The sequence below is a fragment of the Amaranthus tricolor genome, chromosome 1 (assembly GCF_026212465.1).
Source record: "Amaranthus tricolor cultivar Red isolate AtriRed21 chromosome 1, ASM2621246v1, whole genome shotgun sequence".
Taxonomy (NCBI): Eukaryota; Viridiplantae; Streptophyta; class Magnoliopsida; order Caryophyllales; family Amaranthaceae; genus Amaranthus; species Amaranthus tricolor.
The window spans coordinates 6449437-6475627 of record NC_080047.1 but is presented as its reverse complement, the minus strand read 5'-3'; the positions used below and the strand labels follow the sequence as shown (position 1 = coordinate 6475627).

Sequence of the window (26191 nt, the reverse complement as noted above, 5' to 3'; positions counted from 1 at the left end):
CCTCCTTTGCTGTATATCCTCTGGTCATTTGTTTTTCAGTTGTGCTTTTAGCAGTCGTTGTGTCAATATCTTGACTTCATGGCTTGGTATAGCTCCTATTGCATCACTCCAAGCTATTTCTCTAAGCAAGTGGAAGGTTTCTCGTTTTCTGAAGAAGATAATTATTGCCTCTCTTTGCAATCTTATCTATCAGATATTATTGCCTCTCTTTGCAATCTTATCTATCAGATTTGGCGAGCTAGAAATGACTGTGTTTGACATGATTTTGTGATTACTCCTTCTTTACTTGTAAAGAAGGTAAAGCTTAATATCAGATGTAGGATGTTGAGTTTGTATCCCGACTCCCCTCATATGAGCTCCACTTTGTGCAAAAAACTTTTGGAGTTCTAACCTCCATAGCTTTTGCCTTTTGTGTTGCTCCGTCTCTGTATTTGCTTGTTTTGACTTTTTGGTCTGTTTTTTGGGGCCTTGTTCCGTTGCATAGGAAGAGGTGAGGATACCCTTCCTTGAAGGTGAGCCTCATCTTCATGCTGATGCATGTGTAGGTACTTGGTTGCCCTATATTGTTTTGTATTGTTTTATGGATAAATGAAAGCTTTTTTATTTCTCCAAAAAAATAATAATAATAATATATTAATTAATTAATTAATAATAATATAAACTAATTAATGAATTAAATAACAATAATAATAATAATAATAATAATAATAATAATAATAATAATAATAATGAATTCAAATAAACAATAATAATAATAATAATAATAATAATAATAATAATAATAATAATAATAACAATAATAATAATAATAACTTAATTATTATTACTTATCATTAACAAAAATATTACAATAACAATAATATTATTAAACCAAATAAGATTAGATCAGATGAGATTATACCAACCAGATCAAACTAGTTCAGATTAAATCAGATCAAATCATATCAGATCCAAATAATTCAGATTAAATAAGACCGAATCAAATTATATCGTACCAACTCAGATTAGACCTTAGTATATTTATATCAGATTAAATTAAACTAAATCAGATTAAATCATATTTATAACATGCCAGTCGTTAATTTTCCCCGATTCGCTCTTATGATATGAGTAACAAAATTTCCAATTAAATGATTTTGAAAGCTGATGTCAGGACTCAGGAGAACCTAATCAATCTAAGGGTAACGAATTAGGTTTTCAATTTTGATTGTCGAAAAATTAGGGTTACTTTACATAGACATATATTGAACAAATCGAACATGAGCAGATTATCGTTTCGACCTCGTCCTCTCGACATCAATAAAAAACTCCCAATTGTGAAATCATTCAAGGATTTTGAAGATGATGATACTCCTACTTCCACTCGTAATTCGCAATTATTACGTATCGCTGCCGAACCTGATAATGTGGTAATTAATTTCGTTTTCACTTCTGAAAATTTGTTGAATTCTTTGCTCAATTCATCGCAAATTGAAGTTTATAAAAATTTAAGTGTTTTGTTTTGTTTTAGGTTCATCATGTTCCTAGTAAGAAACATGCTGCTGAAATACCTACACCAGAATTTGTTGTTGTTGATAGTTATGAAAGAGATTACTCGAGAAGCTTTTGTCAACCTACTTCGTATATTCGTGCTCGAGGAGGTTTGTTGAATGTATCTCGTTTTCTTTATTGTATGCTAAAGTATGTTAATCATACTGAAATGCTTGTATCTTCTTTTGCTCGTGCTTATGTGCCATGTGCTTTTGACTTTGTAGGTTTATCTGAAATAGTTGTAATGTTTGTTTGAATTAGTGTTGATATATGTGAGACATATAAGCTTCATTTTGTGAATAAGTGCAGTGCGAGCTGAGCTTGGCGAATTTGTTGAATATGACTTGGATATTGAGGACGAAGAATGGCTTCAAGAATTTAACAATGATAAGAAGATTTTGACAGCTGAGAGGTGATTGGTTGAAACATATTTAATTACGATTTTGTTTATTTGTAAGGATACAATTCGTTTTACATTAATGTAGCGATTGAAGTTCGTTTTTGTTTGTGAGTGGTTTATAATTATATCATTGTGCTTATTACTATAGATTTGAAAACCTTCTCTTTAAGTTGGAGGTTCTAGACCATAAAGCTCGGGAAAGGGCAGGTGTCATAACGGCAACTCTTGGTTCTCCCATTCCCGTTATTCTTCAGATTGATGCTGCAGCTGAGGTATGAATAGTGGCTGCATGTCTTATTAGGTTGTATGTTTTGTTATTGTCTTATTCTAACACAGGTTTTTTACGTTCAATTTTTGTAGGCCCTGCAATCTCAGGCGGTGAAGTATGCTGTTCTTGAATCTGTTTATTGGTACTGGAAGGAGAAGGTATGCATCATACAGGGGTTGTAATGTTGATAATGTAGATGCTAGTGAAGGAGGTTGTAAATTACCGAATTTTTTCTCATATATTGTGGCTTTGGAAAGATCAGGGAGCTTAAGACTTTATGGGACTGCTGCATCTTGGCCACACTTTGGCCATATGGTCAAAAAGAAATAGATGCATTTTCAAGAACTAGTTCCTTGGATTAGATGTTGTTTGGTGTAAGGCTAAATATTTAACAACCTTATGGATTAAGGCCAATGGTTTGTTTGGGAACCTTTCTATTAATGATTTATGTAGAAGCGATTAGAAGATTTTATTGGACTTAGATGTTATTGCAGTCGTGTCTCGATGCCTTTTACTCTAATAACTTTTTCTTTATCAAAAAAAGAAATCTTGTTGAAATAATCTAAACTTCTTGACATCATTGCACTTTCTCTTGAAAATCTAGGAAAGTGCACATCATCTCTTGTTACAATATGCTATCAGTGTTGTAAAAACTCAATAGTGATACAATCTAGAGATAACCATTTAGCAGCTCATCGATCTATGAAATCTTGTGATAAATTTTTTTTAAATAACACGTAAGCCTCTAAAAGTATATTTTTAATCATAATTCTTTTTCCCCCTAATTTGTGAACTCGCACCTAGGTGATTGTGTATTGTCATGTATTTCGATCAAGATGCTATCTAGCGATATTGTGACCTTTTTTTTGTGCATGTGATTGCACACAGTTTTACTTATAATTGTCATTTGGGACCAGAATAGCCACCATTATTTATGTAGATTTGGACATTGGTTTTAGTATTAATTTTCACACTTGGTCCTAGGTTTCTACTCAGCACGGCAGCTTGCTCCTAAGTCCTACCATAAATCCTTTGTAAGATGAAGGCATTAGGGAGAGAAGTAAGAGGGATGGCACTGATTTTAATGAGTTTGCATTACTGGTGTAGAGCAATGAATGGAGACAGAAACTAGAATTTCCAGGGTTTTGGTTAAGTTGGAGTAAAAAACTGAGTATGTGGTGGGCCATTGACCATTGTAGTACTAAGAGAGAACTATATTAGGTCAACGAGATGTTATATGGTAAGGAGTTAAATGTTTGGTCGATTTTCAGAGGAACATCGATTTTGTTGTTCTGTATGTATCTAGAGTAGGAATTGTGTAAGGTTTGATGTTGAAGTGACAATGGTTCAGCTGATAGATTTAATATAACATTAGGTCTCTGCTTCAGTTTTGGTCATAATTATTGAATTCATTTATTTCTTTTTTAAGTTCCTGATTTTGCTTAAGCTAAGTTGTTATGTAAATTGTAAATATTGTCAATTCTTCTCTTTTTTCCTCCACAGCGAGAGCGGTGGCAGAAGCCGATCCTCCGACGCTTGCAGGTTAGTCTAATACTTGGCAAATAAGAAACTATACTGTAGGGTGCCATAAGTTAACATACTGTTGAAAAGTGATTTTGCGCATTAGACCAATTCTTCTAAGCATGAGTAAACTTGTCATGTATTTCATAGTTGGAGCAATGGTTCGGCCTGATTTAAGTTTTATGTTAGTATGGGTTACAAATTACCCTACAACTGCATTTCAGAAATTTTTAATAGATAATGGGACTTTCCATGATGATGGACAGGAAAAGAGTGGGGTTCATGATGAAGAATTTGTGCATTTACGCTTATATTAGCATTTCTGTAAATTTTGTTCTTATACCTATCTTGTATTTCTGGCAGCCACCTCCTCCGGTGAATGATACAAATCCATACAATGTTTTTAGACCAAGAGAGAAAGCGCACAGACTCCACACAAGAAGGGTGTGTACCAGAATTGGTTGTTGCGTCTTGTTTCTTGCATATCTAATTGTTTAATTGATTTTTCACGAAAAATATCATTATTGCTTCATGTAGATGCAAAGGAGGGAAAACAATATGCAGTCTTTTGATAAGCTTCGTCAAGTAAGCAAATCTATTTTGTAGTCCTGATCCTGATAGTTTTAAGATTTTCTACTATTGAGAAGAGAGGATTATATGTTTTGGGACAGACTCTATGGTGGTCAACATGTCTATGTTACCGATTGCATTTAGCAATCTAGAGAAAGTTTCCTGAAAGAATTTTTTTATCATCTATTGGTGTTCTTGGATATTGATCTCTGGTGAGGAAAGTGTAACTAACTTTTAATATCTGTTTTCTTATCAAAAGACCTTTTTTATCTGTTTCAGGTCAGACGCAACCTTGACCAGGCGAAGACCATATTGGAAGCGTTGATAAAGGTTTTCTTTTTATTACATTTTGGGTTACATCCTAGATTTCTTCTAAGGAAATTCTTATACGGAGCTTTTCTCACAGTAGTTTTGTATCTTTTAGAGGATTTCCTGGTTAATGAATAATGACTGATCTCCTTTGTATGCAGAGAGAAGAGAAAAAGAGAGATGTTATGGAGACTGAAGTGAGCCTTCAGAGGATTCAGTTGATTTACAAGGTACTCAGGGTGTTTCTTAATGTCTCTTACTGGAGTAGCTGACATTCACACGTTTACTTTAAAAATAATTACTCTTAACATTTGTTTGATTTGTGTTGGTAAAAATGCTTTCTTCTTAAACCTTCTTGATTGTGAACCAGATTAATAAAGCTTTTTAGTGAACAATTAGCATTTAACATCTAACAGAGAGAAGGGTGCACTTCATACATTTTTTTTCAACCAGGCATTTGACCATGATTCGGTTGAAATCTGGAATATGGTCTTGTGGATCTGTGAATCAAAACGTTATATAATCTCATAAAATTCTTTTAATCAATAACCTTTGCAAACCTTGATAATTATTTAGCTCTTGGTTGTGTACGAATATAGATGATGCTTCCAATGAGTGTTAATAAAAGTTCACGATTTGGTGTATATCACTTCAGTGGAAAATTTATTACACAAATTCAGAAGCACATAGGTATTATTGCTAAACAAGCATCACCTTCAAAGGTGAAAGATTGTTGTTCTGCCATGCTTTAATGTTTGGAGTTGTCATTGTCATAATTTCTAAAGCAACTACTATCACACTTGAAGTTATTTCTTATTTGCATACAATTAAACAATGGTTGAGAAGGTGGACTAATTTTGGACAGAGAGAAAAAATTGTGTTGGGCTGGTGGCCTAGTGGGTTGGGGAGAGAAGGAGGACTGATAACGAGAGTGGGTTTGGGTAGTATAGTGCCACTAACTAACAAGGGTCAGAGGAAAAACAAAAAATTTAACTGGTTCCCAGGTTTCCAGTCACCCGAGAGCATTATGGGAAGAGAATGCCAATAGCACCCTTTTCATTGTATGTTTTTAAGTGATGTCTGTAAATTGTTTCATCAAGAAAAAAAGTTAAAAACATTGGTAATTCTTCTAATTGAATGGAATGTTTTCTTCTCCAACTTCAGCATGAAAAAGTTGCCTTAATGCTTTTTGTTTCTGCAGCATGAGACTGAGCTCCTTGAAGATAGCTTTGTTCTTCCGTCATTCCAAACTTTCTCCAAGTTTGGTTTTAGTGAAGATGAATTTATGGATTCGGAAGAAACTCCAAACAACCAACTTCCTGTCCAACCTGGTAGAGTACAGACTTCATTTGTTGATTCAAAGCCTATTTTAGTTCCGGCTGGAAGCATGAGGCATGATTTGAGATGGCGAAATTTAGCTAGTAGCTGGATTCGTAGAGTGGTAAGTTCCATGCCCTCTGTCAATTCTTCCTGTCTAGTTTTTATATTTGATTTAGTAAATGTGAAGCCTGAATGAGCATTGATCATGGAGGCATTGATAATACTTCCTTTGTCCCAATTCACTTCATTCTGATTTGGACGTTAAGTTAATGAATATATGAGTATGATGTGAAAAGCAAGTGCATTGTTTGGGATTGGGACCAAAAGGGTGTCAACATTGAACCTTGAAATGTCTTTTGGAGTATTGTTATTTTATTTTATTTACTAGAGAGTCTTTTGCAGGATCCATTAGAGCCAATTATGCCATTTACAAAACCTTTAGTTCCAGAGAAGCTGCTAGCTGCTGGAATTGTACCCCCTTCAGATTCCTCAAAGTCTTCTGCATCTGTAAGATCACCTGCATTTCATGGTAGAATTGGCCGAGGAGGGAGAATCATATTCGACAGATGGAATCCACTTATGCATACACCAGTTAATGTCGGAGATTCTTTGTACTCATCTCCTCGACAACAGCCAGCACGCTTTACGTAAGCTTTTGGTTTCTGATGACCTGGTTTGAGAAGCTCTTATAAAGAAGGTGAGATCCGAGTCATATTAGTTCTGCATGTGGCACGTATGTAAATGCTGATATGCTTTTCATCACCATTTATCCTCTCTAAGTACAACCTGTTCAAACTGAAGGTGCCCAGATGATTTCAATTTGCAAGTTTAAGGTATGTGCAAAGTTTCCGTTAAGGAATATCATCATCCACATGATCATATCGACTCGAGCTTCCCCTTACTTTGTAGTATAACTGTATCACATATTGTGTCAGAAATTAGTGTATTGTTCTCTTATTTTGTTTTATCAAGCTTAAGCTTCTCTGTTTATACTTTGATGAATCTGTATAGCTGAGTTAAAGTAGACGGCAAGCCAGCAAACAATGGTGATCCATTTGTCTAGCAAATTTCTACCCGAGCAGTATTTGATCATCTCTAGTAATCAATCCTTTTTCATCTTTAAGAATTAATCTATGCTGCATATGATTTTACGTTTTGTAATATTTTAGTTGCTTTTTATGTTTATATTGTTCTCTGCCTTTTGATTTGATGTACTTGATGGAGTAATTATCTTGTGTTTTGGCTGGAAATATCAATTGGGATATCTGATGTACTTAACAGTAGTTATCTTGTATCTGGACTGAAAACATCAATAGGGGTCCCAAAGTTTTTGTTACAAAGTAAAAATCTTGCGAACTAAGGAAAGGTGCAAATTATGAAAAGCGAAAGAATGTGTAGATGATCTATGAAACTAATGGTGTTTCAAATGACACGTTGCCAAAGGCTTGACGACTTGTTTGGTAGGTGGTAATAAATGGTGGTAATGAGAATGAAAAACTAGTATAATTTTAGTTAGAAAATCTCTTGGCTATCTAGATGGTCATACTTGTCTAACTTCAATTATCTCATTTTCTTTATAAATTTCATTCCAAATTGGGAGAAATGGTATTAGAAGGTAATGAAAATTTGTATACAAAATTTGTGATAAAAGTTTCATCACTATGGGAATGACATAGAACTTTTAATGAAATTTTACACTATAAATCATTCCCATGACTACCATTTAACACCACTCACTAAACGGGCTGTAAATACATATAGACTTCCTCCACCACTCTCCCCCTTCATGATTGGTAAGTGCTAACAAATTGCTTAATTTGTCCCTTTAATTTCTATAACAAAAAACTTTATATTAATTTGTAGTGGAAGAATAAGGTAAAAAGCAAATGAATGGGAGACTTATGTGAATGAAATAAAGAGATAATGAGAGTTTGTGGACAAAAATTGAAATATCTCTGTTATGTTAAAGTAGAAAATATAATAATGCAAAAATTTAAAAATCAATCTCAAATAAAAGGATAGCAAAATTTGTGAGAAACTAATCTCATTTAACAATGAAAAGAAATACAAAAGAAAACAGAAAACTCAGTGGCTCCTTCCCTTTGCTTTTCTTCCCGTCTCTTTTTCTCACTTCCCTTCCTTTCCGTCCACAATGTTATCCTACCGTTCTCTTTAAAGTACGCCCTCGTCGATGAAATTGAAGTGTAAAGATCTACTATAACAAAAATTATCCAATGTATTTGAATAGAAAGACAACATTTAAAAAACCCTACAATGAAATAGGAAATGTCATACTACTTTTTGTTTATAACTTACATGTTTACATATACATACATGAAGTGTAGTTCTATGTAGCACTTACAACTCTAAGCTTTCATCAATGAACTATAACCATTTACATCAAATCTACACAACAAAACTTATGATTTATTTGGACCTCGCGTTGTATGCCTATATAGGTTGTGTTGTCTAATGCAATTGTGTCTAATGGATGCTTTCAGATACTCGTAAAACGGTGGCTTATTTTATGCAACAAAGTCGATCTTGGGAGTAAAACTCGAGAGACTAAAATAAACAAATGTGCCATGAAGATATGGCTGCCTATAGAAATTCCGTTAAGGTAATCGATGTTGTTTGTTGATGTATAAGGGTATCATAAAGGTGCACCCTGAGTTTTGTAACCAACCTGGGTTTTCTTCCCTATGACAAATCTGGATATACTTTTTCCCCGACTGCTATCCACGTATCCAAATCCTCATCTTCCAGACTGCTATTCTCAGCTCGCAGCAATATTCCAAACAAAATTCTTCCCTGCTTCAAAAATTTAACCATTCAAAACAATAATAAGAAACGATACAAGACAAAACGCAAGAGATAAACATAGGAAGTTATGACCCACCTTCACTCGTCTATATGATGCCAAAGTTGCCAACGGCTCACTTGTTTTTTTTACGTGTTCGGACTGGTGATCAAAGTTGATCATTTGGCAGCGATTGCACCCTCCAAGCGACTATTAGATGAAAGCACGAAAAAACTAAAATTGAGTTTTAACGTACACCATAACATATATTTATGAAACTAATAAAAGGGTAAACTTTCGATGGATCAATTCAACAAGGAACTGTATTTGGGCCTTTAAGATTTTGGGTTTCTTTCAGAAGTATGTCTCACGCAAATGCATCAAAATTTGAAAATGTTTTTGAAATACAGTTGATAACACAAACTTACAGTAAAATATTTGCTCCCGATTCGGGCTCCTCTCCATAGATCTTCATCATATGGCTTGCCTCCGGATATGACAAGGTTCGGACGAAATCTCATTGGCGGAACCTGAACGATTGGTGCTTCCGGAATTTGAGATGATTCTGTAACACAAACATTCTGTTACAGAACAGACAAGGACAAATTCGGCATATGAAGATAACGGTTGACATAAAATAAAATGGTTTAGATGCTTACTCGATTTTAATCTGTTGTTGAGTTCCGTAACACTTGCTTCAGATATTAGCAAGAATTGGGCTTCATTGACAAAACTTAATGAACTCCGCATATCCCTGCACATGCCTGCATTTTCCTGCTTGTTTGGATAACAATGTGAAGCCAAGGATCTCCAGAGAATGCATGGACGAGTAATTGCATCACTAAACCAACTGTTGAATTCCTGGTTATAGCATTGCACATCATATCTGGCAATTGTCATTCCACTTTTAGCATATCATATGGTAATTCAATGGATTAATCAAAAAAAGCTCCTTGCAAGTCACAAGCAATGAAAAAAAAAAAATCATAATCTGAAATGCATGTACTTTGTATTCGAATGGTTTATCTCACTTCGACAAATTAAAAATTGTGTGCACACTTTGTAAGTTATTGGAGCCATTCTTCCCATTGCCATATGGTTTTGGGATGGTATATATCTCCTTGGCTTATGATTTGTGTGCATCCCGTGTCTCCCCGTGTTAATATGCAGGCATTCACTATAAGTCCAGCCTAATTTAACACTTTGCAATATATAGTGAACCAAACATTTCAAAATGAAAGGATAAAGAAAGCATGGGTCATCCACATGGATCATTTTGATTTTCTATCATCACAATTTGTAAGATTGGTGAGCTTTAGGGTGGCATAATTATTATATAAGGCAAGGAGGAAGCATGGGAGCGAAAAGATATAAATAGGTTTAGGTCACATGTACTCTAGTCTCAACGTGAGAACTAGCGCTACATGTGACATGCCATTCTAACCATCAGATTAAGCAATCGAATGACTACTTGCATCCCAATTCATCCTTTCGGAAATTTTCTCTTTTCAATAGAACACTATATATGTGACTCTCGCAGATTCATTTATGAGTAATTTTAAATCTTCCACAATCGGAATACTGTGGGGCCCCTAAGGTGTATATAAGATGCACAAAGAACTGAAACCAAGAATCTAGATGAAAACCTGTGGCCATGTAAGCCTATCTCTTCTGCTTCACCAAAATATGATTCTAATTTCAGGGGAATCTGGAGCTCTGTTTTGCAACGTGGTGATTTGACGAACAGGATACCTTGGTTCAGGTCTATATATGTACTTATAAGACTCATTTCTGGGGCCTGCAATTAAAAATCAAACCATAAAATCACATAATACAGAAAACGAAACTGTTTATAGGCAAGCACAAAGATCACTAGGCAAGTAAAGGGTCTCCAAGAATCCCTTACGAAGAAATTAAACAAGTGGAGTTTAGACATCTACTTGGGACCAACAGTTTTCGGTGTTCGTTAGTCTCTAAAATAAATCTTCATAAAATAAGAAACACCCAAAACTCTATACTGTTAAGACATTAGACATTCATTTTCATTATAAATACTAGAAAAGGTATCTCTCGAGTAGAGGGACTCTTTGGCCGCGCTCTCCTTTACGGGTATGAGTTGCCGCTGTTCTTCCTTCCCTAGGCCCTGCTCATGGTTTTCTGTGCGGAATACACTGGGTACGATGATGATGATGACGACGACTAGAAAAGGTACGAAAAATTAATATTGTGCGATAAAATACTTTTTAATTATGCTTATTGTCGCCGTGACCAAATCTCATAGTGTCCCCATGTCCAATAGTTTCAAGCATTTTTAGCCCCGACTACAGCGCATGTCTCAGTTTCCAACTCTCAAACAAGTATCCGGATAACATTAAATACGATGAACCAACACACGAAAATTCTTTGCCCACAAACAAATATTTCTGATGGAGCATAAATTTGGAAACACACCTTTTTCTGAGTAAGGATTTCTCCACTTGGACTTCTTAGAAGCCATTGTCGGTCATGTAACAGTCCTACAAATATGGAACGCGCATTATAAAGAAACTCTTAAGCCGAAAGCAATTGCATATGATTCAAAGATGAAAAATCTGTAAGACTTTTAACAACATAAGAAACAAGAACCTGTTTTGCTAAAAGGCCAACTATCAACAGAGAATCCTGCACACGATTTTATTGGGTATACACTTATGGACTTCAAATACACGTTTGTGGTTTTGTGCATATTCTCTGAGCCTACATCCAGAAAAAAAAAATTCCTGAGATAATGCAACGTAAAAAAAATAGTACATCATCTTGTGTCGAAATCCATTAAACTGCCGTATATAGCAAGAGAGCCCTTCCAAAAACTTTCTTGTTGGTTGGTCTAGCTTTTTTAGTTTTCCCTTTATGTCATTCATAATGATTTGATCATCAAATGAATAAGCTGCTTCCGAATAAATCAAAGAACGAAAAGAATTTTTCTTATTTCAGTTTACAATAGTCAAGATAAAACAGGACGTATCTTAACCAAAACCTTCAGGATTAAAACATCTGAATAAAAATTCCCCTAAACATAAACATAAAACTCAAGTTCTTTTTACTTTTTGCAATGAAATATCCTCAATATTGATGATGAAAGTAGTCTGAACATTTTATCCATGGATCAAGAAAACGAAGGATAGTGAACTTCCATCTACTCCCTCTGGTCTCAAAGAAATAGCCACAAGTACAAATAAGGTGAAAATCAAAAAAGTAAGTACAAGTATATTATATGGGAAAGTGAGAAATATGCGGATGAAATGAAAAGTTGACTTAAACGTGTAGATAAGAATTAAAGAAAGAGCAAGGGTCATGGCTAAAAATAGAAATGGGACAAATTCAATGAGATTAACTAAAGAAGAAAATGACGTGAATCTATAATCTATCTATATAATCTATAAAAACTACTAATGAAGAAATAAAAACTACTAATGAAGAAACAAGACCTGACACGTGTCAGACTCTCAAAGAAAGTTTTCCCGCTCATTTTATGCTGACGTGGCAGCTAAATTTGCGGTGAAAATCATTTCCTAATATACTATAATTTAACATGCTGAAGATCTGGTAAATTGTATTATTTTCCAAATTGATTTCCTATATTAAATTTGAAATGAAATGTGACTAAATTTATAAACCAATATTATTTTCCAATATTATTTCCTATCTATAAAAATAAAAACTACTAATGAAGAAACAAGACTAACACGTGTTAGACTCTCAACAAAAGCTTTTCAGCTCATTTTTATGTTGACATGGCAGCTGAAATTGCATTGAAATGTATTTTCTAATATACTACAATTTAACGTGCAAAACAAGAGTTGGTAAGCTGTATTATTTTCCAAGATTTCCAATATTATTTCCAAAATGAAACGTGACTAAATTTGAAAACCAGTATTATTTTTCAATATTATTTCCAAAATAAAAGAGAATATCTTGATATATATAAATAATCTTTAAAATACTAACTAATAACCTTCTTTATAATCTTTAAAAACAAATATTATATAAGTATAAATTTAACTCAAACTTTTTTTTTCCAATCTTCGTGCATGGCACGGGTATCCATCTAGTTCTTTCAGATAGAGGGAGTATCTTGTCCACCATACGGGGGTCCTTTTGAAAATTTTCTTAGGGAGGACTGAGGAGGGAGTGCAAGGACAAACTCGTTATTACAGTCAAGCTCAAATATGTGTGTCTCAAAACAGGCAAACATCACTGAAAATGTCAAATCCATACTGAAAGCCCTAAATATATAGAAAAAAAAATCATGTTTCAATCAAATAAATCACAGAACTGCTCTAATGCACATTGATGACAGACGGGAAACTTCAAGTCTAATATGTATATTTCAATAGAATTGTATCTTAGTTGCAAGAGATTAATTAACCTTTGATCATGGTAGCATTAGAATCCTGTAGTGACCATCTATTTCTCCCTGGAGTTGGCAGTACCACAAAGGACCTTACTATGAAGTCCACTAGTTTCTACATACAGAAATAAGGCAAGAATATTACAATTAGTAGTTCTCAAAACGAAAAACCAGATCACATAATTAAGCTCAACAACCCTTCAAGAGAACAAACAAGAATCTTTTAGTTTTACACACAACGTAATTAACAACTTGTTTGTTGAATTACAAGTCTTCAAGTCATTACCTTAGCCTCCTCAAAAATTGACATGTAACCAAAAGACACTCTAACAGCTCCAGTTGGCTTTCCATTCACAATGTCAAAATCATCCCAGCAGATATGGCCAGCCTAATAGAAGACAAGATGGATATCAAGAATGAATGAAGTGGACTATACGTAAAAACTAAAAAGTACGATAACCGAATACCTCAACATTTGAAAGGAGCTCTAAGTGAGAAAGGCCAAGGTATTTCGCACATGCTCCAGGATTACAAAAACATCCTGTCTACACAAAAATACCATAGATAGATGCTCAGCCCAAACAAAAGCATAAATTAAAAAAAGGAAAAATTATAAGAAACTACCTAATCTATAGGTCTATTTGCAAAAAACTACCTTATGTATTTTTTTTTTTTTTGCAAAAAACTACCTTATGTATTTTTATTTTTTTTGCAAAAAACTACCTAATGTGATATATTTCTCTGCAAATGACTACCACTTAACTAAAAATGTTGATTGACTGTTAAGTTTGAGGGTTTAACCAATTTGAGAGGTTAAGTTGTCTATGTGGCAATATCTCATTGGTCCTCGTATTTTTAAATAATTAAAAATTGAAACACATAAATTAAAAAAATTAAAATAAAAGATATTTGACGTCATTTTTACCCATATAACGAATTTTTTTAAAAAAAACGGATGTCTCGATTACCCTTATGGGATAACTATTTTGAAAATTTGGTCGAAACAAGGACTTATTCGCCTATTTTCCGATACATAAACCGATAAAGATATTTAACGTCATTTTTACCATCATAATGATATTTTTTCAAAAAACGGACGTCATGATTATCCTTATGGGATAACTCTTTAGAAAATCCCATAAGGGTGTTCCGACCGGATTTTCGAAAGATTTATCTCATAAGGGTAATCACGACGTCCGTTTTTTTTAAAAAAAAACGTTTTGATGGGTAAAAATGACGTTAAATATCTTTTTCAATTCACGCGTCGAGAAATAGGCGAATAAGTACTTGTTTTGACCGGATTTACGAAAGAGTTACCCATAAGGATAATCGCGACATCCGTTTTTTGAAAAAAATCATTATGATAGGTAAAAATGACGTCAAATATATTTTTCGGTTTACGTATCGGAAAATAGGCAAATAAGTACTTATTTCGACCGGATTTTTGAAAGAGTTACCTTATAAGGATAACTGCGATGTCCTTTTTTGAAAAAAATCGTTATGATGGGTAAAAATGACGTCAAATATCTTTTATTTTTATATTTTGTTAATTTATGTGTTATAATTTTTAATTATTTAAAAATACGAGGACCAATGAGATACTGCCACATAGACAACTTAACCTCTCAAATTGGTCAAACCCTCTAACTTAACGGTCATTTAGTGTTTTCCATTAAGTGGTAGTCATTTGCAGAGAAATATATCACATTAGGTAGTTTTTTGAAAAAAAATACATAAGGTAGTTTTTTGAAAAAAAATACATAAGGTAGTTTTTTGCAAATAGACATATAGATTAGGTAGTTTCTTATAATTTTTCCTAAAAAAAATCTAGAAAAAGCTAAATGGAACAAAAAAGTAAATCGAATGTCTTACCCGCAGCTGAATTCCAGATAGAGAAGCTAACTTTTCCACCTCTCGATAGCCATACCAAGAGCCATCTGGCCTTTTTAAGTTGAATGAAACCATTGATCTCTTCTTCTCGGACATCTACAAAATAGCTTCAGAATTAGGCACTGGAAATAAAATCAAGATATAAATACAGAATTTGTTTAGGTATTAAATATAAGATACAAATGCATATTGAGAGCTTTATTCTCAACATGGTAGTTTTTTAAGTTCAGATTACATTGTTAAAAACGGTATATTCCACAGAAATGTTCCCGTAACTAATTAAGCTAAGTAAACAGAATACATGTTTCCAACCAAAGGCCAAATATACAACGAAAACAGCCTTCCTGAAATTGCAAGTGCAAGACTGTATATATACTAACCATACTGCTATCTCCATAAAGTATGCACACATCTGCTCCATTACCATGCTTCAAGCTGGACAGTACTCTCCTCAGATATGTTGTAAGAGATGAAGTGTGCCTTCAAGATCAAAATTTTGAATTATCATCGGCATATGAGTATACACTTCCGAATTAGCTAAATTTGTACACATTATAATTTATAAACCAGCAGTTCAAGAGAGAGGAAAAATATAACAGACAGCTCGTTAAAATTATACGAGTGTGTTTTACAGCATACGTGTTCACTTATCTTATTAGAAAGTAAACAAGAACACACATAATTCTGGCGTTCAAATAAATTTGCAACACAAAAGTACAATAACGTGCCAGTACCCGAATGTCAAGTGGCTCTCGCCTAGGCGGGTTTGGAAGGAATGGCTGTACGCAACAATGGTCAACGATGGAAAAAAAAAAAAAGAAACATTTAACATGGGGAGCTTGCATTTAATCAATATGGTTACTAGGTGGTTCCAAAAAAGCTATTATCTTATACGTTGTGGCGTAGCTCAGATGATTAAGAAAGGTTACCTAGGCTTAGTGGTTGCGATTTTGGGTTCTGTAACTCCAAATATGTTATTTAGGAATTGATGAAAGCCTTGAAGAAAATGGGCCTAAACTAAGCGTTAAGACCTTGTAATTTAAGGAAACCTAAATGCTATGGACCGGTGGTTGAGCAAGGTCACTAGAGATAAATAAAACTAGATGAAACCAAGATCATGTTCTCTTCGCTCTTATAAACTTCTATACACAACCTCAAGAAGCATCCTACAGTCTGCTGTATGATATTAAAGTTATATAGAACTAGAAGCAAGTCTAAAAGAATAGGATGTTGCTTTTCGGGAAATTCCATACCGAGAGATTGCAGAAATAGTAAGCGTGTTCACTATTTCAAAGCCATGGTGAATGGAAGCAATACTTAAAAAAGATGCAGTTCCATGCTCAAAAGATTCCTCAATTCCATGTCTATGCTTGACAAAGTCCACATCAGCAATTGACGCAGCTACAGTTCCTGGAAGACCAATTTGTTTTAAAATCAATACAACAATATAAGTTAATAGAATGAGTTACCCTCCCTTTAATGTAAGTCACAAACTACAACAGTCTCTACTCATCAAGATTTAACACTAAGACTGCATGTTCTTACAAATTAACCAAGCCAAACAACTTCTGCAGCCTGCAGCGTCAAGTTGGTGATGTATAATCTAAAGGAATGTTGGAGCTATTACATCAGTCATCTACGTAATTTCAAAAACAATTACATACCTCCAGCAAAATAAGTTTTCTTCAGCAACTTTGCAGATTCTGAAATTCACAAACAAATGAATTAGTAAAGGACTCCTTTCATCATTCAAAAAAAAAGGACTCTTTTAATCTATATCATCATTGTTTTAAGAACTTTGGGTCAATTCTTGAGACGACAACAACACTACTGCATTAATACAATGTCATGACTTAGGTGAGAATTGGAGGGTTGGATATACGTAACTTTACCCTTGTTAATGACAAACTAACAAAGAGGTTGTTTCTGAGACTCTTGGTAGCAAACGCCATGCGTAGCTTCACATAAATAAGTGCACATGATTTAATGAGTCATTTTACTTTATTCTATTATAATCTAAAATCAAGATGTAACTCTCAGCGTTAAGCATAGGTTGCTCAAGTGAAGACAAGCAACCAAGATTTTCCGCAGACATAACACTTCCCGACAGCCTATGGCCTATCCAACTATGGAAGGATTTAATCTTTTCAAAGGAACAAGAAAATGCATCTTCCTAGCTTCCTCTCATTCTTTGCTTCCAATTCATTGCAAACAAAGAAGAAAAGATCCATCGGTCCTCCACTCTTTACTTTCTTCATATCCCGTTGTCCAAACACATCAATAATAGAACTACTTAGTATATCCTTCATCAAATAGAATTCTTGTTATATACTATCTATGTTGCAGAGATATTCTCACAGGAATGCTACTATGCTAGCTTTCTAAAATAGAAATTTTCTTAATATAACTCTATCATGATGTAAATGCTTTAGAAACATATTTGTTGGCTGTCGCAACATTAAAAAAAATAAGAAATTCATTCATTAAACAAGATATTGCTCACTCCATCTCAGAAAAAGGAAACTCAATTTTCAATACTTCACACTATTACTAAAAATAACACTTTCTAAAAATTGAAATATTATTAGAATTAAAGAATTAATACATGAAAGTATTTACTATTAGACCCAAATATGATTACAAAATACAATAAATGATCTCTCCATTGTTTTTTACCCGAAGTATATGGAACATAAGTACAGCATTTCTTTATTTTTCAAACTTGTAACAAATAATCATATGCCCCCATGCCTCACATTAGATGTTTCAACCTTTTGAGTCCAAAGCTAATCCAGAGAATCAGTCGTAGCTTATACTACCCCGCTTATTTCCCCTTTTGTTCATCTATTTCAATACCCACTCCGATTCATCAACTTGTTACCTTTCCTTTGGTCCTTGCTCGCTGAATAAACATGGTAAACACAATAAACTAGACCTATACAATCACTTACCATTTCGAACAATGAGAGCACCAAGCCCAGTTGGATAGCCAAATATCTACAGATGGAAAAAATGTTGAACAAATCAGCATACATCTATAAACATTACCAAGAGTAGTTGGATGAATACCTTATAAAATGATAAAGCAACAAAATCAGCAGGATATCTTGTTAAATCGGGAGGTTCCATTGCACATCCTTTGGCAGCATCTATCAAGACAAGCCAGCGACCCCTTTCCACAAGAAAATTTAAAAAACACAGACTCAAGAACAAGTTCCCACTAATATCCAAAAAGCTTTTAAAAATAAAGGATGAAATGTCAATAAGCAATCAGGGAGTGTTAGTCTTACAGAATTGTCAATAAGCAATTAGAAAGATCCCACATACCACACCATGTCCATTTGTCACTGGAAAATATTAATGTTACCTTTCAGCCACAAAATTCAAAGTATAAACAAGCATGTTGACTTCCAATAAAACCTTCTTCCCTTAGTATACATAGGCTGAAGAATCCAAATCATTAATGTCGGCGAAGGATTACTTTCATTAAGAGTCAATCCAAGGGTAATTGGGAGTCTTAAGTTTTAAGTAACATTAGAAAACAACATTTTACAAGAGGAAGTCCATAATTATATCCTTGATAAATCCTCTTAATCTAGGAATTGAGGGAAGCACAACTCTCCGCTAGGCGCTATGTTACTTGGACTCTCCAATTTGCTTCACAGACATGGGTGGATGTAGAAACTTCATTTTGGGCCAAAAATACATACTTTAAAAAGATGGCCAACTCTAACACTTGGGCACATACCCGTATTAGATATGAATTCCCATGTCCAAGTAACAAAAACTCTCCAGTGCTACTAATAAGTTAGTCAATTCACCTACGTTCCATTCTTGAGAATTCTTCAGAAGTGCACATTCTGTGAAAGCACAACACCCTGTGATTGACTTCTAAACCGGGGCATCATGCAGACTATGCCCCAACTCCCATCCAACAAAATGGTTTCTTCTCTCCTTCCTAAACCCTCACATTCTACCCAAAAGTAATGGCGCATATGTCCCTTCAAACATCTCGGTTCTGATAATAGCTTGAGAAATCCTGAAAAGAGATGTTATAAACAGAGATATCTAGACAGAAAAGACTAGATAATGAAGATACCACCCCCAAAAGAACTAAGCCTCACCCACCTATAAGGTTTCAAAAAACCTCCTCAACCATTAGGGGCTGAAAAGAGGTGCTCCTAGGATTCACCCTTCATAAAAGTCTGAGGTAAGCATGACAGACTTTAAATTGACACAAGCCACAAAGCAAAATTGTCAAGGACATAATATCTACAAAAAGCTACATAGGTTTCCCTTCCAATTAAGCTTATTCTACATCATTAGGACTATGTGCATCCTCAAAGTAGTTTTTTTCCTTTGAAAATACTTACAAACACGATAGAATGCCATGGGCCATGTGTATTGACCCAACCACTGACAGTAGTCCAAATCCACAATCACAAAACAATATCCCAAAACTTTAAGGCAAGACAAGGGCATAGGCAGCTTCGCCATTTCTCACCAGATCAACAATATACAAATAGATGAGCTATGTCCATGTGTGGGTATGCTGAGAAATCATTCGTGGTCATTTACTGAAGCGAGTCTCTCAGCCCAATTTTTCTCAGTTATTGTTCTGTCTGTATTCACGACTCTTCCCTTTCACTTTACTCTCTTCGCATGGCTCTTACCTCTCATCCATTGTAACAGACTAACAGGAAAGAGCTCGGAAGCATGGCAGAACTTCCAGGAAGAATCAGAAAACTATCAGGGTCTTTACACCATATAAGCATAAACATCAGTAAGACTAATCTATGATCCACAATCCAGCTAATCCAATTAAGTAAAAACAATAATATAATGCATGCAACAATTAACATAATAGAAAGTCACTTACTTGGTCAGCATTTTATCCTTAAACATTCCATTTGACTGCTCCTTGATAGCTCTTACAAAGTCAAGATTGAACCTCACACCAGAAAAGTTGCACTCTGATGGAAAGGCAAACAAATGACATGGATTGCCTGTGCAGAATGTAAACAAAATATGTCAAGCACTTAAGAAACTCTCAAACATCCAGAAATTGTCAAGGACAATGACTACACATTGAAAAAAACATAAAAACTGTAAACAGTTTCATACTCCCAGGATCCAGATCTTTGGCAAAAAAAGCAAGAGCATTAAGGTGCAAAAGTAAGAAAGTGAAGCAAACAAAACAGCTCAAGGCAGAGTTGCATAAAATTAGGATTTTCCCTATGGTGCTTTATGTGAAGCAAGGGAATGTTACAAGATTAGGGTCTACCTTTACAGCCCGTTTGGTTTTTCGTACTAAATGGTGGTACTGGGAATGATATGTACTGTAAATTTTCATGAAATATATCATACTACCATGTTATTCTAATGGTGCTGAAACTTTTATAATAAAAAAATTCTTTTTTCATAATTTTCCATTACCATCGAATATCACATCTCCGAATGGTAATGCATTGGAATAAATTATGTAAAGAAAAAGAGATGAATGAAGTTGAACAAGCATGACCATTAAACTTGTTAAGAGATTTCCCCCACAAAAATTACACTAACTTTCCATTACCATTTTCATCATTTAATACTGACAACCAAACGGGCCGTAAGGGAACTTTGTGTGCGTCTGTGTGTACATCTGACTTGAGACACTCAAGAAATGTAAAAAACTGCAAAGAAGATTCTTTGTTAATACTAGATGACAATACTCCCTAAAGTGAAGCAATATCACAAATAATCATTTTTTTTAAATCAATTCCAAAATAAACTCTTCCATGATTATTAAGTTTCTAGATTAATATTTTGTCTTTGAAAAATTTAATTTAGGTGGAATGAGCCATGTATGAGACTTTGAGTCATTCTTGATACTCATAGCAGGTTTCGGACCTTGACTGTTCTTTGTGGATACATTACTTGAATATTCATCTCCTTACGTTAAATTAAAGTGTAAGGTTTTCCCATACAATGTTAATCAGTAAAATCTACAAAAAAACTCAAAAACTATATATACGCAACAAGGCGACAATATCATTATCTTTCTTCTAGGAAGACAAACTATCCTTATAAAACTTACTTTCTCTACAAAAGAAAACGATATTTTGAACTCACAGAATCCAGAAAAAAAATTACCTGCAACATCTTCCTTGCTTCCACTGTCATTCCTCCTCTGTATAGTATGTTGCGAAACATTAAACAAAGTTTTCTGCTCAATGGAGGTTGTGTCTAGATCCACAAATTCATTTAAATCGACAGCAATAGCAGCAGCTCCTTGACATAACGCATATCTGGGGTTTGTTAAGCTGAGATCCAGACATCAAAAAGACACATTTACCACAGTATGTGGACACCAATTTAAAGGGAAGCATACAATATTAAGTGGTCTGTTTGACTATTGATAATAAATGATGGGAATGGTAAAGAAAAAGCTGATGTAATATGATTAAAAAAACTACTTGACAAGGTTTATTATCATGCTTGTCCTACTCTAGTCATTATTTTTCAAACAATTTATTCCCACCTATTATGACTTGAAAGGTGGTATTTGGTAGTCATGGAAAAATTTGAAGAAAAAACATGTTTGAGGATAAAAGTTTCATCATCATAGGAATGACATATCTCATTTAATGAAAATTAATACTAAAACTCATTCCCAATACCACTCGTTAATACCAAGTACCAACAATCAAACGGGGATGCTAGCTATTAACAAAGGCAGATGAAGATGTAGATCCTAATACAGATTAAAAACATTCTAGCACCCTCCTGATAACTACCAAAGGGTTCTTGAAAGCAAGTCTAGAACAAATTACAAGGTATATTTCCTTCCATTAGAACAATCCCATAAGCTATAAGGTGAGGAATTTATGTTTTGATTGACATCCTGGAAAAACGTCCATGTCAAACCTAAGATTAAATAAGTGATCTATAATTCCATGACTCTACGCTCCACATAAAAGATATTCTATGATGAAATCAAACGCTTCAGCCCGACCATCACACGTCCTAGTGAAAAAAGACCATTTACATAAAGCAACTGAATTAGTCCAAAGCCAAGACACTAAAGCTTCTGCCCGGTAAAAAATTTAACTTACTGACAACCCACATGTATGGTATGTCATTACTTAGAAACAACTCCAGTAGGTCGGAGTAGGTCTGCGCCAATTGAAAAAATATAAAGGGGAAAGAAAAATTAGCATATTTAATTTCCTAGAATAAAACGGATACTCTCTGATCCCTATGACACTATTGTGATTCTCCATTGTGTACATAAAGCAGCTCTGACTGGTCCAAGGAAAAGCCTCTCCAATCATCTTTAAAGCAGCCGTTGCTCCAGAAGTAAAGATACATTTGTATTCTTTTGCAGATGCATTGCAATAATCCAGGACCTGGCACACACCATACATCATAATCAACAACTAAGGAAGAAGCCGTTGAGATTAGCACAGCTCAAGGACCTCTAATATACAAACTCTAATTCCAAACGCAACACCAACTTCGGATAAATATTTGATAAACTGAGCAATTTAAGAAGCACAACTATACGTAGCTACCTACGCCATTAAGGTTCAATTAAAAAAAGCGGACAAACAAACTAACCTGCTGACGACACTCTCTTATTATTTCAGAAGTAGCTGTGCTGGAGTCACTTTGACTGTCTATTATCATCTACCATTAAGAAACACAATTATGGCATCTCAAATCAAAGCAATAGAGTTGCAGCTGGCTGACACTACCAATCTAGATATTCAATGCAAGAAAAGTTTCCCAAAAAGAACATAAACAACATCTAAAAGCAAAGTCTTTGATATACAAATGCTAAAGAAGGAGAAAAGGGGAGAGCCAACTTCCATAAATTAAAAAGGAATTCATGTTTAAACAAAGAATTGAGATATATTTTTAAATTAGCAATATCAACAAAAAAATTCATAATCAGTAAAACCATCACGAGGATACGGGGATTTCCAAAAACACTAGAAGTAAGATCTTTGAAGATTGCTTCCATTTGTAGCTCAGAATACAAAGTAGCCCCAGCATGATCCAGATACACAGTTTCTACAAATTCAAAACATTAACAAGAGTTCATAAATAATCTAGGTAATGAGTTAGGCTTTTTATCCAAATAGAGTATGATTTAGCAAAAGGTTCTTTATAAGCTTTGTACTTCTGAAAAATTAAAGTCGTCTTACCATTAGCCAATCTCTTGAATTCAGTGGCTCGAATTTCATCAATAACTTTGGGACCATCTGAGTAACCATAATCTTTGCCAAATTCTTTAAGAAATTGTTCTTTGTCCATATCCATCACCTTGATATATTAAAGAAAATGAGTCAAACTTAGCAAAATTGAATAGTCATAAACATCATCATGGACAAAAACTAATAACTAAGGTTTGCGCAAAATCAACCAAAACAAAATATAAATTAACTCCAAATGGTCAGAATAATATACCCCATGTGTATACACATGCGACACGTGCGCAACACACCCACCCTCACTCATCCATCAACCACCCCCCACCCACACCCATATTACCCATCCACACCCACACCCATACATACATATATATAACAAAAAAGAAAACACTAACACATATCTTTGAAAAACAGATTTAAAAAGAGATTTAACATAGAATAAAACAACAATGCCAAAGACTTAATAAACATAAATAAAAAAAATAAAAGAAAGAATTGAATGAAAGAACCATGCCTATAATTACATAACCTTCCATAGTCCTTTTAAGCTACCCAAAAACAATTTACAACTATGATGAGTCTAAATAAAGTCATATAATAAGTTCTAAAAATTTCATATTAATCCTATAAGTCAGTTGGTAAATTTCTAATAAAAAGAATGCACCCTAATAATAACGCTCTTATAATCACTAGTTACTGTTAGTATCATTTAAAAAGAACATATATTCAGGTTTGGATACATTAAGAGAAAATTCTTAAATGCTCAAAAGCTTTCGAAGGATCCTTAATCATAAATGATATAAAATTGATCACCACCTGTATCCCATGGTAATATTTTACTCTTCATTTATTCATTTGTGTTCCTTAATCAAACTGTATTGTTGGGGATATGAAATAAGTCAAATCATCATCTCATATTCAAATCAACCTTTCATGTGCTCCAATCGTTTCATCACATGAGAAGGAAATAGGTTACCCAAAAATCTCAAAGCTAACCCTTTGAAGCAAAGGAGTAGATGAGCCGAAGTAACCTAAAGTCCATGATGATCCTAGAGAACAGGTTTTCTCCACACCTTTTAACCTCGTACCTTGATTAAAAGAAAAACCTCAAAACTATCTTAATTTATCAAATTTCTTCACAGTCAAGATATGCATTCTAAATAACCCTTTAAGAAGACTGCAAATAGAAAAAACTTGCACACTAGAATACCATAGAGTCTATATGTGGTTGCTTACTTCCACTCTTTTGCTTCAAGGGTAGGCTTTAAGAGTTCTTGGATATCCTACTTTCCCCTTGCATAGTGAGCACAAATTGAGTATAAAATCAATTGTTCACTCATTCACGGCCTAAGGAGAAATAGGTTAACCCAAAAGCTAGCCAGAAAATTGTTCTATATTCACAACAATCTCCGCCTTCTACCAAAAAGCGCCAATGAACATATTGATAAATGTAGATGGTGATCAATTATATGACACAGAATTGTGTTTTTCCTAAGTTTGTTGAGTTCTTCTCAACTAAACACGCCTTTAATCTTTGAACTTTCCAAACAAGACTACCAAAATTCAAATAAAATTTTACTTGTTTGAATCGGGTTTTGATTACTCTATTTATCAAATGTTTTGAACTTCACATTTCATATAATTAATCTCTTCATAAAAGTAATTTCACCTAATTTCATGAAACATAACATACATCTACTTCCATCCAACACATCACACATTCATGATTGCAATTTGCAACAAACCCAATTCCCAAATGTCTCTAAAACATACATAAAGGGCTCTAGTCATATACAAACAAGATGAAATACATGATTCATCAAAACCCCATTGGTACCAAGGTAATATTTCATTTATTTTCATGCAATATAACATAAATTTACATTCATTTAGCACAACACACATTCATAACTGTAACAAACCCAATTCCCAAGCATCTCCAAAACGCATAAAAAGGGCTCTAATCATATCATATAATAACAAGATGGAATACACTGATTCATCAAAACCCTGTAAGTTAAAAATAAGATTATAATCTGGGTACCAGGGTAACTATATTTTCCTGCAACGTAACAGACATCTACTTTGATCAAACACAACACACACTCATGATTGCAACAAGCCTAATTCCCAAACATTTCCAAAACATACACAAAGTACAAATTTTTAATTTGGGTATGGGGTAAGGGACCTAAGGGCGGACATAATAATCAATCTTAACAGAAAATAAAATAAAGTTACATACCAAAACTACCCAATTGATGAAATTTTTAAACTTCAAATACACATAAAATAAAGAATTGAACAGAACAAAGAAATCACCTTTATGGAAGACAGTGTTAGAAACTGAAATCCAATTTGGGCAATTACGTTGCAGAATCTTTTGTCTAACTATGCCAAGTAGTTAGGTAAGTTGGTGGAACTATGCCATTGCCGAACACCAAAAAGATACTCGTACTGCTGGGTTTGGGCCGTTTGGCCCGCAACCCACGAAGACCTGCGGCACAATAAATTGACCCCAATGCTGATTAGTGATTCTTGCTCTTCTTTTACACCGCCTTCCTCCACGTGCTTATGACTTATATGTAACACCTACCCGAAACGTTGAGAGAAATGTTGATTTTTCATTTCTTGAAATTGTTCTCATTTTAGAATGGTCTATTTATGGTCCGAATTTTATAAATTTTGAATAAAGTTAACATTATTCCTTTTATTATAATATTTTAATTAAAAATGCTTATAATTCTCACATATTTTTAACTAACTTTATTTAACATTTAAATGTTGCTTATTGTCTCTATGTGTTTTTACTGACTTTATAAAAATATTTTTTAATAGTTGTTGTTTTCAAATTTTATTCCGCTAACTTTATTTCAATATTTTTAAAATATCTATTTACTTCACTTTTACTCTAATCCATCAAATTTATTATTCAATAAAATAATATATTCGTCATCTAAAATATTCCATTTTTCTTAATTCACGTAAACATTCA

The 26191-nt window shown here is 34.0% G+C and overlaps 2 protein-coding genes across 3 annotated transcripts; one reads left to right on the top strand and one right to left on the bottom strand.

Annotated features, from left to right (window-relative positions):
- Positions 1 to 1087: 1087 nt before the first annotated feature.
- On the top strand, positions 1088 to 7702 carry LOC130812691 (enhancer of polycomb-like protein 1). Of its 2 annotated transcripts, XM_057678259.1 has the most exons (13): positions 1088 to 1409; positions 1511 to 1640; positions 1840 to 1942; positions 2079 to 2202; positions 2291 to 2356; positions 3702 to 3740; positions 4083 to 4163; positions 4257 to 4304; positions 4569 to 4619; positions 4760 to 4828; positions 5800 to 6039; positions 6321 to 6615; positions 6720 to 7702. In XM_057678259.1, exons 1-12 carry the CDS (start codon positions 1260 to 1262, stop codon positions 6567 to 6569), a joined length of 1350 nt encoding a protein of 449 aa, XP_057534242.1. In that variant the 5' UTR covers positions 1088 to 1259; the 3' UTR covers positions 6570 to 6615; positions 6720 to 7702. The 2 variants fall into 2 exon arrangements, with proteins under 2 accessions (XP_057534242.1, XP_057534234.1); XM_057678251.1 differs by having other exon boundaries at positions 6321 to 7698.
- A 436-nt stretch (positions 7703 to 8138) lies between these two features.
- On the bottom strand, positions 8139 to 25833 carry LOC130812682 (molybdenum cofactor sulfurase). The gene is made up of 23 exons (XM_057678239.1): positions 25519 to 25833; positions 23191 to 23308; positions 22958 to 23056; positions 22601 to 22659; positions 22229 to 22389; positions 21134 to 21288; positions 19878 to 20004; positions 18068 to 18170; positions 17950 to 17995; positions 16663 to 16701; positions 16252 to 16408; positions 15379 to 15478; positions 14981 to 15094; positions 13576 to 13653; positions 13395 to 13496; positions 13127 to 13223; positions 11344 to 11454; positions 11170 to 11234; positions 10365 to 10516; positions 9378 to 9604; positions 9147 to 9283; positions 8818 to 8928; positions 8139 to 8729 (listed from the first exon to the last, which is right to left on the bottom strand). Exons 2-23 carry the CDS (start codon positions 23303 to 23305, stop codon positions 8619 to 8621), a joined length of 2466 nt encoding a protein of 821 aa, XP_057534222.1. The 5' UTR covers positions 23306 to 23308; positions 25519 to 25833; the 3' UTR covers positions 8139 to 8618.
- Between the last annotated feature and the right edge of the window lie 358 nt (positions 25834 to 26191).

Excerpts from the sequence above, each read along its gene's own strand:
- LOC130812691 (XM_057678259.1), top strand. The coding sequence starts at position 1,260 with ATGAGCAGATTATCGTTTCGACCTCGTCCTCTCGACATCAATAAAAAA. Across the intron at positions 4,164-4,256 it reads ACAGACTCCACACAAGAAGG|ATGCAAAGGAGGGAAAACAA; the intron begins GTGTGTACCAGA and ends TGCTTCATGTAG. Across the intron at positions 4,829-5,799 it reads GGATTCAGTTGATTTACAAG|CATGAGACTGAGCTCCTTGA; the intron begins GTACTCAGGGTG and ends TTGTTTCTGCAG.
- LOC130812682 (XM_057678239.1), bottom strand. The coding sequence starts at position 23,305 with ATGGATATGGACAAAGAACAATTTCTTAAAGAATTTGGCAAAGATTAT. Across the intron at positions 13,497-13,575 it reads AGCTCCTTTCAAATGTTGAG|GCTGGCCATATCTGCTGGGA; the intron begins GTATTCGGTTAT and ends GTCTTCTATTAG. Across the intron at positions 11,235-11,343 it reads TTGGCCTTTTAGCAAAACAG|GACTGTTACATGACCGACAA; the intron begins GTTCTTGTTTCT and ends CCATATTTGTAG.